The sequence below is a fragment of the Dermacentor andersoni genome, chromosome 1 (genome assembly GCF_023375885.2).
Source record: "Dermacentor andersoni chromosome 1, qqDerAnde1_hic_scaffold, whole genome shotgun sequence".
In the NCBI taxonomy this organism is placed as follows: Eukaryota; Metazoa; Arthropoda; class Arachnida; order Ixodida; family Ixodidae; genus Dermacentor; species Dermacentor andersoni.
The window spans coordinates 258,280,314-258,293,429 of NC_092814.1; the positions used below are offsets into that span (position 1 = coordinate 258,280,314).

General features: G+C 44.5%; 1 protein-coding gene across 8 annotated transcripts in view; it reads right to left on the reverse strand.

The window, feature by feature from the left end:
• The window catches only part of KLHL18 (Kelch like family member 18), a 74,402-nt gene that overhangs the window by 57,458 nt on the left and 3,828 nt on the right, over nt 1-13,116 (reverse strand). For all 8 annotated transcript variants that reach the window (XR_008609352.1, XR_008609351.1, XM_055063687.2 and 5 more), the window contains one exon: nt 9,973-10,270. Coding sequence is in view for 6 of the 8 variants with exons in the window: in XM_055063687.2 (XP_054919662.2) it covers nt 9,973-10,270 (298 nt within the window). In the remaining 2 variants the exon portion in view is untranslated. The remainder of the gene's footprint in view (nt 1-9,972; nt 10,271-13,116) is intronic.

Below are 13,116 nucleotides of genomic sequence, written 5' to 3' on the forward strand. Positions count from 1 at the left end.
TCTGTGGAGTGAATAGATTAATTAAACTTTAGAGAAATAATAAAGCACAAATACCGAATGTCTGTGTGCTTGTGTTTCACTTCACACCGCAGCAAGAGAGATGTACTTCCGTTTTGTCTGCTTGTTCCCACGTCGTGCAGTCGCGCATGCAGACAACGAAAGTATGTCATTTTCTACTGTGTTCCAGTGCAAGATCATGCTCTATAAACCGCTTGTGTCTGCCTCAGTATTCAAGTAGCACTGGCTTATACCACTAGTCAGGTGTTCTCGTGCACAATGCGCAAAATCGTGTGCTGTGCGAAACAAGACAAACACAACAGCTCGTGCACAACGCCACCAGCGGAAATGCGCCGCACAGCAAAAAAGCAAGGGGGAAAAAAAAAAGAAAGGGCGCGGGCCCATGATGTATGCATCTCGCGATCTTCAAGCTCTGGTATGGGAGAACGCAGGGAAGGAATTTTGCTTGCGGAGGCTACTAGATGGGGCAAGTGGAAAGAGCGTCTCTCTTGGCAGTGGCCCTCACCTCCTGGAATCATGGGTTCACGGCATTGAAATATTCTTATCTCGGATATTAATGAACCAATTTGAAAAATTCTTGCAGCAGAACGCTCCCTAGAGGGCATGTAACAGCTTCTAGTGTATAACTGGAAAATTTGCTATGTGGCCTGGTGAGGAGCCCTTTAAAGAGAGGTGCACTGTTATCGATTTACTTTGATCACAGTGCACCTCTCTTATTCAAGCCTTGCAATTAATGGTACAATGAAAAATCCAAATGGCTAAATACAGTACATTATGCAAAAAATTAGAACAAAAATTAATGACAAAATTAATGAATTATTTAAACAAAGCAACAACATGTTCAGTTCTGTTGTGGAGTCAAACTTGAATTAATATACGCAAAGGTTGGCAACGTGAGGCAGGGGCGTCTGCAGCTAAGTCACAGGGCTAAAGACAGTTCACAATTCATCAACTTTCAGGCAAACTTGAGCGGAATGAGGCATGACATATTGTCACCGGGTTAAAAGACTTGGTGACGCAGTATGGTTCACCCAGTGACCTGTGGCATAGTACGAGTCAATGTGCAATATGTGTCATTTGGATATAGGTTGGGCAGTTAAATTCTTTAGTCAATATATGAATGCATCCCTGCACTCCACAGTTCCAGTGCATGTTTCCACCTTGCCAATGGACACTTTGGGAAAGGATATGGAGCGAGTAGCAGAACAGACTCACATTCTTAGTGAATAAGCCAATTTATCTTAAAATGTTCTGAGAACGGCATGACACGAGTGGCAACATTTTAGGCAGGTGTCTTTCCTGTTCATTTCCTTTTCTAGCAATGTTTTGGACAATGGGGAGAGGGAGGTAATTTTGTGCATTCTAGATCACAGTTTAACCAATCATTTGAATGAAAAGTTTTGATTTGTCATGATGTGGTTTCAGAGGAGCAATGAAGGTATTAAAATTAAGCTCATAACCCCTCATGGGGGTTCTGGATGAGAGTGCAGTGCTCTGCACCTTCTGCTCTGCCAAGTACATGTCATACCCATTGTACCCTTATGTATAACTGCCTGTAACTATAGAAGAGTTAACTGCTGGGCTAGTTGGTGATCTTGCATACTAAAAAGATTTTGCGCCAAAACAACACACACAAGAAAGATGACGACACCACGGGCGCTACCTCAACTGTTTAATGAGGGTGAAAGCACTCTACATATATAGCCCTCCAAAACACCGCGCACACGCACGCGTACAAGGCAACATGGAGTAAAAAGTCTTATCAGAGTAGGCGTGATAGAAACTTCAGCTCAGCCTCGTAAAGGAAAACCGATGTGTCACTAACACAGTTTGGACCCGCTTTCTTGATGTAGAAGGCTTCCAATGTTCCTCAAGACAACGGTCCTCAATTCGCTTCTGTAGAATTTGCATTGTTTGCGACAAGTTATGGCTTCCATCACGTCACGTCTAGCCCTAGGTAACCGCAGTCAAATGGAGCGGCCGAACGTACAGTGCAGACGGTAAAACGGAGCTTGGAAAAATCGGTTGACCCTTACCTGGCCCTCCTAGCTTATAGGGACTCCCCAGGTCCGTTGGGTACAAGCCCAGCCCAGCTACTGTATGGATGGGCCGACGGTTGCGCTCTACGCTTCCTGTGCACCCGAAAAACCTAGTACCATCAATGACGAGTCGCCTCAGGAGCCTCTGATACAAAGACAAGAGAGTGCGGAATAAGCAAAAACTCGACTACGACCACTGCCATGTGGTCACATAGCTACCGCTACTCGCTCCAGGAAACTGGGTATGGATAAAAGATAAAATTTTAGCAAATGTGTTGAGTCCAGCAATGCCGCCTCTGTCTTATCGGGTGCGAACAGACCACAGGGTTGAACTTGAGAGAAACAGATGCACAATGGTCCAGTACAGCGAGTGCATCGGCGTGCATCACCAGTCCTATGACTTTCCTGTGACTCTGGATGCTGCAGGCCAATCCGAGGAAAACATGGCTCTGGCAGAGCCTTCTGTGCTTAAGGGGAGACACTGGTGTTTGATTTTTTTTAAAATTCTTGTCATATACAAATGAAATTTTCAGGTAAGGTGTACTTTAGCCTGCTAGAAGCCTATATGCAATCTATATTTTCTTATTTTAAGTAGTTTTTGAGATAATACCTTCTGAAAATCAATTTGCCCAACTTTTCAACAAATTTACCACTGAATATCAGAGAGAAATTTATATGTACACATTCTAGAACAATCGGAGATCACAATTAGACTATTACTGTAATTTTAGCTCTATTGTTACAAATGTTATTGCCATATCTAATGTGGTGGTTATGAAGCTCAAAATTCTTATCTGTTGTATTCCCACATAAGAAATTCTAGCATAAGGTATATCATATTTTATTAGTTTTATTGTGTGTAGTAACTCATAAGCTTTTGAATGCAACAAGAATAATTGAAATCGGACTATTACATCAAAAGATACTGTGGGCAACAGCATGTGTCATAGGAGAAATGCAGCTTTTGAGAAAACGCAACACGAAGTTCCGGGACATGATCTAGATTTATTCTTAGCAATTACGGCAAGAAAATCAAGTCCTTCTTGCACTAGAAGCCACCAGGCACCAATCACCATCGCTCTCTTTCATGTGCCTCTTCTTTATGGCATGCATGAACTTTTCTGCTCTGGCGTGCTTCTAGTCAGACGCCACTAGCCGGTGCTGGTCTTTTTCAGCCTGTATTTACCTCTTCTTGGTGAGCTCCATCCGGTGCTTATGTCGTCGCAAATGGCACAGTTCACCACTAGTTTCACAGCCACTTCATATTCCCAGTCGCCTTTTAACACGTTAAAAGGGCCACGGCAGAATTCGCATTTCGCGCACCGAAGCAGGTGTTTTAGAGCCACTAGGCTTAGAATCGTAAATGCGGTCCCGCTCACCGCCGCTTCCGGGGAATCTCCGATAAGTTACTGCTTTCGGCGGGTAGTTGATAACGAAGACAGCTTCTGTCGATCCTCCTCCGCGCGACGTTCAATTGCCACTTGTTCGGCTTCTGTGATGAGAAGCGTGTCGACGTGCGTTGCCCTCGACGTGTTGCTGGCCACAGGCATCGCGCGCGCGGCCATAGCTTTGGTAGCTGCCGTTCGCTCGCTGGCGCATGTCGCTGTGCTGGTTACCGTCACTGCCGATTCATCCGACGCCACTTGGGTATCCGAGAACGTCGCTTGCGTTTTTTCCCGAAAGCATGCGCCGTGGCGAACTTCCGTCGACCGCCAGCCATCTTCGCGTTGCTACGGCGCACTAGACTGCGTGAAAACCACGTCTAACATGGCGTCTCACATTGTCGGAGAAACGAAACTCCCGGTCGTCCAATCAGAGATCAGGATTTACCCTACGTGGTACAAAGGCGCCAATGCCGTGCGAGTGTTCCCCTTCTTTCGAAAGCGTGTCCCTTCATAGTAGCCAGACTTGGTGCCCTTTTCCCACTAAAAACGGAATGTAGAAGAATCCAGCTTTCGAATGATTCCCAAATGGCCGCGCTGCGGGTAACGGTTGGCGTAGACGAAGGCATTGAATTCGCCTCTTTTCGAGGGGCATTTGCGAGCGAAAGCAGTGATGAAGCTGACTTTAGAGCGCAATAACAAAATAAGTACTCATCAGAACGCGTTATTATTGCAGCAATAGCTTCTCTAAGACGTCTAGATTGCGAAAAAAATTGTTATAAAAAGTCAATTTTTTAAAGATTTTTTGGGCCAGAAGACCCGTGTCTCCCCTTAATTCAACGCCGGCTGCTGCCCCATATGAGGATGGAAGAACCGGTGGTTATATGACCCGCTACGGTCGAGAAATAAGGCCGCCAAAGCAATATGGCTACACTTTAGAGATGCATACTGCAACTCGGTGCTGTTACGATTCGCGATGCATACTGATCCTATTTGTATATTTCATACTGTTTGGTTGTTTTGTGGTTCATTTGTTTTCTATGTGTTGTAAAAAAAAAAGAAAAAAAAAAGAAAAGGGTAAATGTAGTGTGATCGGTTATCTTTGATCTGTCCAAGCAGTCGTGTGCACAGGCTGTGACGTCATTGAGGAAAAGGGATAAAAAGCGGCTGTCTAATAAACACAGGGCTTTTTGAGTTCGTGGCTACATCGAAGTGGCGTCAGTCTTTTGCTCGCATCACCTCTCCGGCAGCGGACACGACACAAAGAAGAAATGAAAAACTTTATACAATATTCACAGATAGTGGATGATAGCGTACAGGTAGCAGTAAGAGCGCATCAGACCGACTGGGCGGCTGGAAGCGACTCTCTCTCTCTCTTCACAATGGGCTGGATCTCCCTTAAATCCCTTCGGCGACCCCTCATTGGCAGGAACCAGTTTGGACGAGTTCCCGTCGGCAGGAACCAGGCAGGGCAGGGTGATGACGTCACCCAAGTCGCCTTCCCGTGTCGAATTCTTGATTCGTCGCGGAAAAGTGGGAGCTCCCGTCGCCTCGTGGTAGCCACGTGGTGCATGTAGTATGGCACCTCCCGTCGCCTCGTGGTAGCCACATGGTGCTCGTAGGATGGCACAACAAAGGTGATGGATTGCCTTGCCATGAACTCCATACAGTGAAAGCTTAGATATAAGAATATCATGATTGAGGCGATCAAACGCTTTCCTGAAGTCAACGAAAAGCCCGAGGGCGAAATTCCCACCATCTATAGCTAGCACAATACTTTCCTTGAAAGATAAAAGCTGTCTCGTTCCCTCATCACTCTATGTATGACCCTCCGCGATTATCACGATGTGTGCTGTCTTCCAGGTGATACCAAAGGCTTACACAATACGCTCGAGGAACTCGTGGAGGCACAACAAGTGTCCCAATTCGAGTGCCTATCCAAGACCCGCCTGGGCAGACACGTGCTCGAAAAGCTCGGCATCACGTACCACACGCAGCACGGCATCAAAGCAGAAATTCCTAGAACCATACGCGAGCAATTATATGTACCCCCATTGCCTCGCAACGTGCACCCCCAACACCACACGAGGAGACGTAAAGCCAGGGCACAACACATGAACCAAAGTTACTCCAACAACAAGGAGGCGGTCTTCACCGACGCAGCCCGTTATCGAGACAGGAAGAGTTTCGTGGCGGCAGTTATTAGCCACAGAGGCAACCACCTCATGAGCGTCACCGTGAACACGGCACATGCCGAAGCGGCCATAGCACTGGCCATCGCACAAACCAAAGCGATATACATGATCTGCGATTCGCAAATAGCAATTCACATTTTGCAAATGGGTACATCTCGCAAGAGGCGAATCACATACTCCCGCGACATCCCATACACCAGGGAGAGGCTGACTTCGATAACCGAAGGCATTTGCTATGGATCCCGGCACACACTGGATTGAGCACCCCCAACGAAGTGGCTCACCGCGTTGCTCGAGGCCTCGCTCACCGAGCATCATCGGAGGAAGAGCCCCCGCGGGGTACTGCAAACGTCTGGGCGTGGGAGGATCGTATGACCAGGTTCCACGACATTACGACACACTACCAGTTACAAAGACGCGTATACCCATTCCCTCACGCTAGGTTAGACAGGGTGCAAGCAGTACACTTCAGACAATTACAAACAGATTCTTACAGAAACTAATGCATGCCATGTATCCAGACATGTACATTACAAACAGATGCACATCATGTGGCAAGGTTGCCACACTTAATCACGTTATGGGAATGTCAGCACTTAACAAACAAGTCGGGCAGTGCCGACCCCTCCATCTCTTCCACGGCCAGCCTCCGCGCGCACTGGAAGACCGCACTGCTCAGCTCGAACCTGACAGCACAACTCTGGGCCGTCCAGCGAGCCGAGGAAGCCGCTTCGAGACAAGGTCTCGGAACCGCGTCCGCGGCAGGTGCCCAAAGCCACTAAAAAGATGGCAGACTCAAACCTTATTGATTTCAAAATAAAGTTTACGCTCGCTCTCTCATCACTCATCGGAATCCCTCCTTTATTGGACTCCATTTCGGGCATACATCACAGCTTATATGCTGATGATTGAATTCTGGGGTTTTATGTGCCAAAACCAAGATACGATTATGAGGCACATATGCTGATGATATTAACATCTGGTCGGGCATGGTATCCCTAGGAGAAATCGAGGATTGCCTGCAAATGGCAGCCGGCATGGTCAATGATTACGTCAAGTCGTATGGGCTCCGATGTGCTCCACAAAGATCTGAACTTTTCATGGTTTCCCCTAGAAAGAACCCCCACCTCCTGGGCTCACCTACAGCCAACATCCACATACAAGGCCACACCATTGTTCATCATCATCATCAGCCTGGTTACGCCCACTGCAGGGCAAAGGCCTCTCCCATACTTCTCCCAACTACCCCGGTCATGTACTAATTGTGGCTATGTTGTCTCTGCAAACTTCTTAATCTCATCCGCCCACCTAACTTTCTGCCGTCCCCTGCTACACTTCCCTTCCCTTCGAATCCAGTCCGTAACCCTTAATGACCATTGGTTATCTTCCCTCCTCATTACATGTCCTGCCCATGCCCATTTCTTTTTCTTGATTTCAACTAAGATGTCATTCACTCGCATTTGTTCCCTCACCCAATCTGCTCTTTTCTTATCCGTTAACGTTACACCCATTATTCTTTCCATAGCTCGTTGCATCGTCCTCAATTTAAGTAGAACCCTTTTCGTAAGCCTCCAGGTTTCTGGTGGTGGTGGTGGTGGTGGTGATGTTGAAGCAGGCGGGGTTAGCCTGGTTTCTGCCCCGTACGTGAGTACTGGTAAGACACAGCTGTTACACACTTTTCTTATGAGGGATAATGGCAACCTGCTGTTCACGATCTGAGAATGCCTCCCAAACGCACCCCAGCCCATTCTTATTCTTCTGATTTCAATCTCATGATCCGGATCCGCAGTCAGTACCTGCTCTAAGTAGATGTATTCCCTTACCACTTCCAGTGCCTCGCTACCTATCATAAACTGCTGTTCTCTTCCGAGACTGTCAACCTGGTGGCAAGGCCTTTGACGCAGACACCTTCACCACCTGCCAACTGTGAATAAAACTGGTCTTTATTTAGAAATTTTCCTAACAAGCTTCACAACAGGCTCACAAATAAACGTGTTCAAAAACTTGTCTATACACATTCACATTTGAATGTAGAAGCATACGCAATCGAATCTAATGCAAGTGTGTCCAGCGAGAATGACTCGGACACTGAGTGACCTTTTTCTCAGGTATCAGATTACCAATCTTTCGTAGAAGACATTCAACCCATTGTATTCACATTCTCTGTGTAATTATCCCATGTATTTAGGGATTATTATATTTTTATTGCTTTTCACAGGAGTTTCAATTCTCAAAATTTGGTAAAGGAAAATGTCTTCCCGCGAGCGCAGGGTGGGGGTTTCAGTGATAGCATCGTCCCTCTGCAGGCGACACTATCAGCTGTGGCGGTGGTGAGGATGTCAATGCTTCACAGGCTTCACTTGCACCGCTGATGTGAAAATATTCCACATGCAACTGTACCTTCGGTTTTGAACACTGTAGTTCAAATTTCTTTTTTTTTGCATTGAAGTTTGCTTTTTCCGAATACCCAATATTTCAAAATATTTTTCAGCCCCTTCCATGTAAGAAAAATACACTGGTGGCTCTACTCGTTTGCATAAAAGGTCGAACTTCAGTACAAGGTAAAGTGACAATTTCCCTGAGTTCGTTTATCGAGGTTTTTATAAACCTCATTATATTGAGGTTTATAACAAAGTAATTTAGGCGGAGCCAAAATTACTTAGTTATATCTATTACTTTGTTATAAACATTGTCCGCTCTCATGGCAAATATTGCCTGTTGCAGGAAGGGGAGAGAACTCCTGCATTAAGTTAGTAGTGTACAAGCTGAAGCTAATGCAAAGGCCTGCAATAAACTGCAAAAGGATAGTGCTCCAAGGCACACATAAAGAAATGCTGATAAGATGAATGACTGCTGAAAGCGCAAGAGCAGGGCCTGTATTTATTAACAGTCTATTTCATATTGCTACGGGATAGTATTTCCAATGACGAAGAGCCGAGCAGTAAGAAGACGACGACGACAATTGGAAGCTAGCGCGGGCTGTTGCCTCTTGGCCAACTGCGGCGTATTGCCTTGTAAATATACTTGTAAATAGCTTTTCGTCGGTGTCTTCCTACATAACAATATTGCATTCTTCTTTTATTGTGCGTTGCATACTGTGACCAATCCTAACACAGTGACACTGGTGCCGCAGAGGCACCTGAGGCACATCCGAGCCAATGACTAAGTGCAAAAAGAACGGAAAATGAAAGGGATCATTAGAAGGAGGTCACAGTAACAATCCATTTCCATTTGCCATTCCCCTTACAATTCGACGCACAAAGTGGCCGATCCTGGCAATAACATCATGGTGCAACTTTGTCAGAGCAAACAATGAAAGGAAAATGAAATCAATCATTTTAAAATAGAATGTCAGGACATGAAAAACCTGTTGACAGCGTATGTACAGTATCAAAGAAAATGTTCGAAGGCACAGCATGTACCAAACCATGGCTTCAGACACGAAGCAAGAAGCTCCATTTCAATATTCATGTGTAACGACTGCATGCCTAAGTTTCTTTCCCTTTTTTTCTTTTCTTAATTATATGTGCAGGGTCCACACCCTCCTTCTTAAGTGCCCACCTCGTCAGACACAGCGATGTTGTACGCACTGTGCTATCTCCGCATGGTACTGATGCAGACCATAAAGGTGCATCACACAGCGTACTTTGATCTGTTTACGGATATCTTTTAAGGTTGATGATCAGCCGAAAGCTTGTTGACTAAAACTGAATTTTTATGGCAAAAACTTCACCTTTTGAATTTTTGTAGTTCCCACGTAACACACTCTAGAATGTAGGTTATATTACATGGCCATTTAAAGGTTTTCAGTTTATCATCATGACTGTCATCCATGTAGTCCTCCGTGCTTACATACATATGTGAGCTCTGATTTCTGATCTCTTTTTGCTAATTAGTTAAAACGCATATTATCAGAACTTAAACCTTCAATAAGCAGCAACAAGGTACTGCAGCAACATAAAGAGAGTACGGAATTCCGCCTGGTTGTTCGCAACCCACTCATGCTCCTAAGTGCCTGTAGCACATTATGTTGGAGATAAAATTGACCTTTTTTAAAGCTGAGTAAGTTTTCAGTCGAACCAAAGTATAAAATATGTATTAAAATAAAATGAGTGTTTATCTACTATAGATAAACGCTATGGTGGATATCGACTTAATTTTATAGCTACTTATCACAAACTGCACCAGCTAAAAAGCTGTGAGCATACATCTTCCAACAGATGCTTTCCACCCCAAAAATCTAGAAACAGGGTGTTGACATGACAGTTAAGCCAACCCTTTGTGGTTTTTCTGCACTTATGCATTGTGAGCCATTGCACCTAAAGTAGTGGAACTGACCTGCTTTAGTGAGACCACCGACAGCATAGATGTGGCCTGCCACATCTGGGCAGCAGCGAGGTCGAGTGCGAAATCCCTGCAACAATGGCCGGCGCTCAGGCATGAGTAAATAGTCACGTGCCTCATCTAGTAGGTCACGACACCGGTGACAACGACGCACTAAGGGCTCTGCAGCCACCCGGTCTGCCAGAAACTGGGGGCTCAGCAGCGGCAATCGAACATGTGCCAGCACCTCCGGCAGTAGAGCGCCCCGGTTTTCACGATCATATAGCACCCATGACATCACTGCTTCAAACACCTGCAAAGGAACGAAATGCAAGTGCAGAGTTCTTATGCCAGCACTGTTCATTGCTGGGTGGCTAAAATGTGAATCCCAGAAATAACAATTACATAAACTACTAGCTACTAAGCCATGCACTATGCAATGGGCAGATGTGTTATTTTTCTTCATAGACTACTGTGGTGGTACCCTACAGTTTCAGTTATTGAAAATGTATAGCCCTTATTATTTCACAGAAACATAAACACAACACAAAATAGAAAGAAAAGCTTGCTGGAAATTTCAGGTGCATGAAGCACAACCACTTGAATAGGAGAAAAAAGCACAGCAAAATACAATGCATACAGACAGTGAACGATCACTAGATATTCAAGTCGAGTGTGCAGGCCTTGTATTAGCTTGAACGTTAACCCTTTGGCAATAAAAAGTCAGTGAGCAAAGAGTGAAAGATCCAGCTGTTGCAATTTGCTGACGAGCACAGAATGACAACTGTTGAAAGTCTGGAATTGTAAAAACAATTGTTCAAACATTTCACAGCAGTATCCACAAGCTGGGCATAAAGGTCTTGGTGCATTGCCATCACTAGCATGGACATCAGCTGCATTAGTGCACCTGATGCGCAACTTGAGCACAACAGCTAAAGGTTGCTGAAGGGTAGGATCCTCTGGTAACCCACTGATAAAGGTGTGAGCTCTGTAGGTGGCGGCAAATATGCATACAGGCATTGCCAAATTTATATAACATATTGAAAGTAAAGACAAGGTTGTGTGCTATGTCAAAACGGCATCAGCTCCCTCATTTTCTAAGGTACCAATCTGTAACGATATTTGCTGAAACATTAGTGTTCTTGTCATGGCTAACTTTGAATCTACACAGTGGGCACGAAAGGCTGGGCAAAAGACCCTCCTCACTCACCCTCCTTGGTTCCTTTGTGCAGAACCCGATGTCAGTGAACATAGACGAGTCATGCTGTGCTAAATACATATGAAAAACTTAACACTAGTTGCTATAATCACATTCCTTTAGCGATTGGCACAAAAAAATTTGCATGGTGAACCACTCAGGTGTGGCTTGCTGTACTTACAACTAAATGTGGTTGCAAGCACATATAGAGCACTGAATTAGCATCCCCTGACAGAATGCAGTTTCTGTGAATGGAACATGTGAAAAAGCGAGCTCATGTGTTGCATGCACACGGTGCGTTATAAGTTGTTACCAAGCATGAGAGGGTTATAAACAATCAGGTAGCCTTCCGTGCACTTTACATGTCGCCAAAGTAATAAACTGCTGACGAGTGAAAATTTTGTTCTGATGACAACGCATAAAATATGTGTGCTTTTAACAGTGTGATGTCACTCAGTGTCTGCTCCATACCTGACAAAGAACAGAGTACAGAAAAAGCAAGTTCTCAACAGTTGGCAAATAACACCAACTGCACCATTGACAAGAAATGAAATGGATGCACTGAGACCAGTTTCATGTGGCAAGAAATTTTTTAGGTATGATGGCAATCCTGAAACATAAATTTCCTGTTTAAGAAATGGCATTTTTAATTTGTTTTAATATAATGCCAAGCAGTACTGTACCTACTGCAGATAGAATTGTCAAATTCTCTATGCCAGTCAAAAGCAGTTGATCATGGTAGCCAGCATTAAGTATCACAGTTGCATCAGCACATTGTGCTTCACCCTAGGCTCAACACAATGAAGTTCTGCATGAAAGAATCAAGGATGAGTGACAAGGGTGTCCCATTGCATGTCAGCAGAATGGAATAAAATACACTGCTTTTCCTTCACACACTAGTGAGCTTTAAATCTTTCATTACGCCAGACTTTTCAGTTTTTAATTCAGGTGTCTTGACATGACAATTTTGACTTTTTTTTTTTCTTCTGGCAAATGAAGGACTAAACCCCAGTAAAGAAATACTGGCAAGCATCAGAGCTCCCTAAAGAATTTACTATAAATATTTGTTTCCACCAACAAATTTCGGTTTTGGTAGCTAGGAGGCAAATGCGTTGTGTCAGGACTTCATGATAAAATGGCTCACTCCGTTACTGCGATCACTGCAGTTGCCACTAGTGAGCGCAGGGACAAAAACATGCACAGCACTCTTGTTTATTTTTAATGAGCAACAATATCAGAGATATCTTTATGCCTACAGGTCAGCAAATTTTGGTGTGTGTTACGACACCATGATAACGTCGATGGTGCCAGGTCCAGAATTTCAAGACTAACGTTATTACCAACTGAAAGTTTTCTTTATCAGTGTTTCCCAATCTTCATAGTCATTCTCATCCTTTTATGTGCAGGAAGCATGCAGTACAATTTCTACAATTTTGAATATATGTCAGTACTCCTCCAAAACATTTAAAACATTTGTTTTGCACATTCTTGCACTTTAGTGAGTACCTTAGGAGTATGAGAAAATATTAATGACACTCTCACTTTCTTGTTAAGAAAATGTGAGACACCACCTTACGAGCCACAGTTGCTTTTCAGTTCGTTGTAGTAACCGTGGGCTCAGGGTACTCTTTAGGTATTGTTTGTCGTGCACACCAAGCTTTGAAAATCACTCCCTGCTGTTTTCACCTTACGGACAAATCTTGTAACCTGGTTCTGTGGATGTCATTCAAAATGAAACTTCCTCTGGAAGTATCACACACTTTATAATAGCAATCACTTGACCGCTCTACTCAGTCCTGCTTTGGTGTAAGGATAGATGGACACCACTGTAAAGCGTGCACCACACATTTCACAAGCAACACTAGTTACTCTGTGAATATGCAGGTAGTGACATTCTTTATGGTGCAATTTGCTGAATGGCAATTTAGAAATAAAGAGGCGATCACATAAGTCTCAGCAGC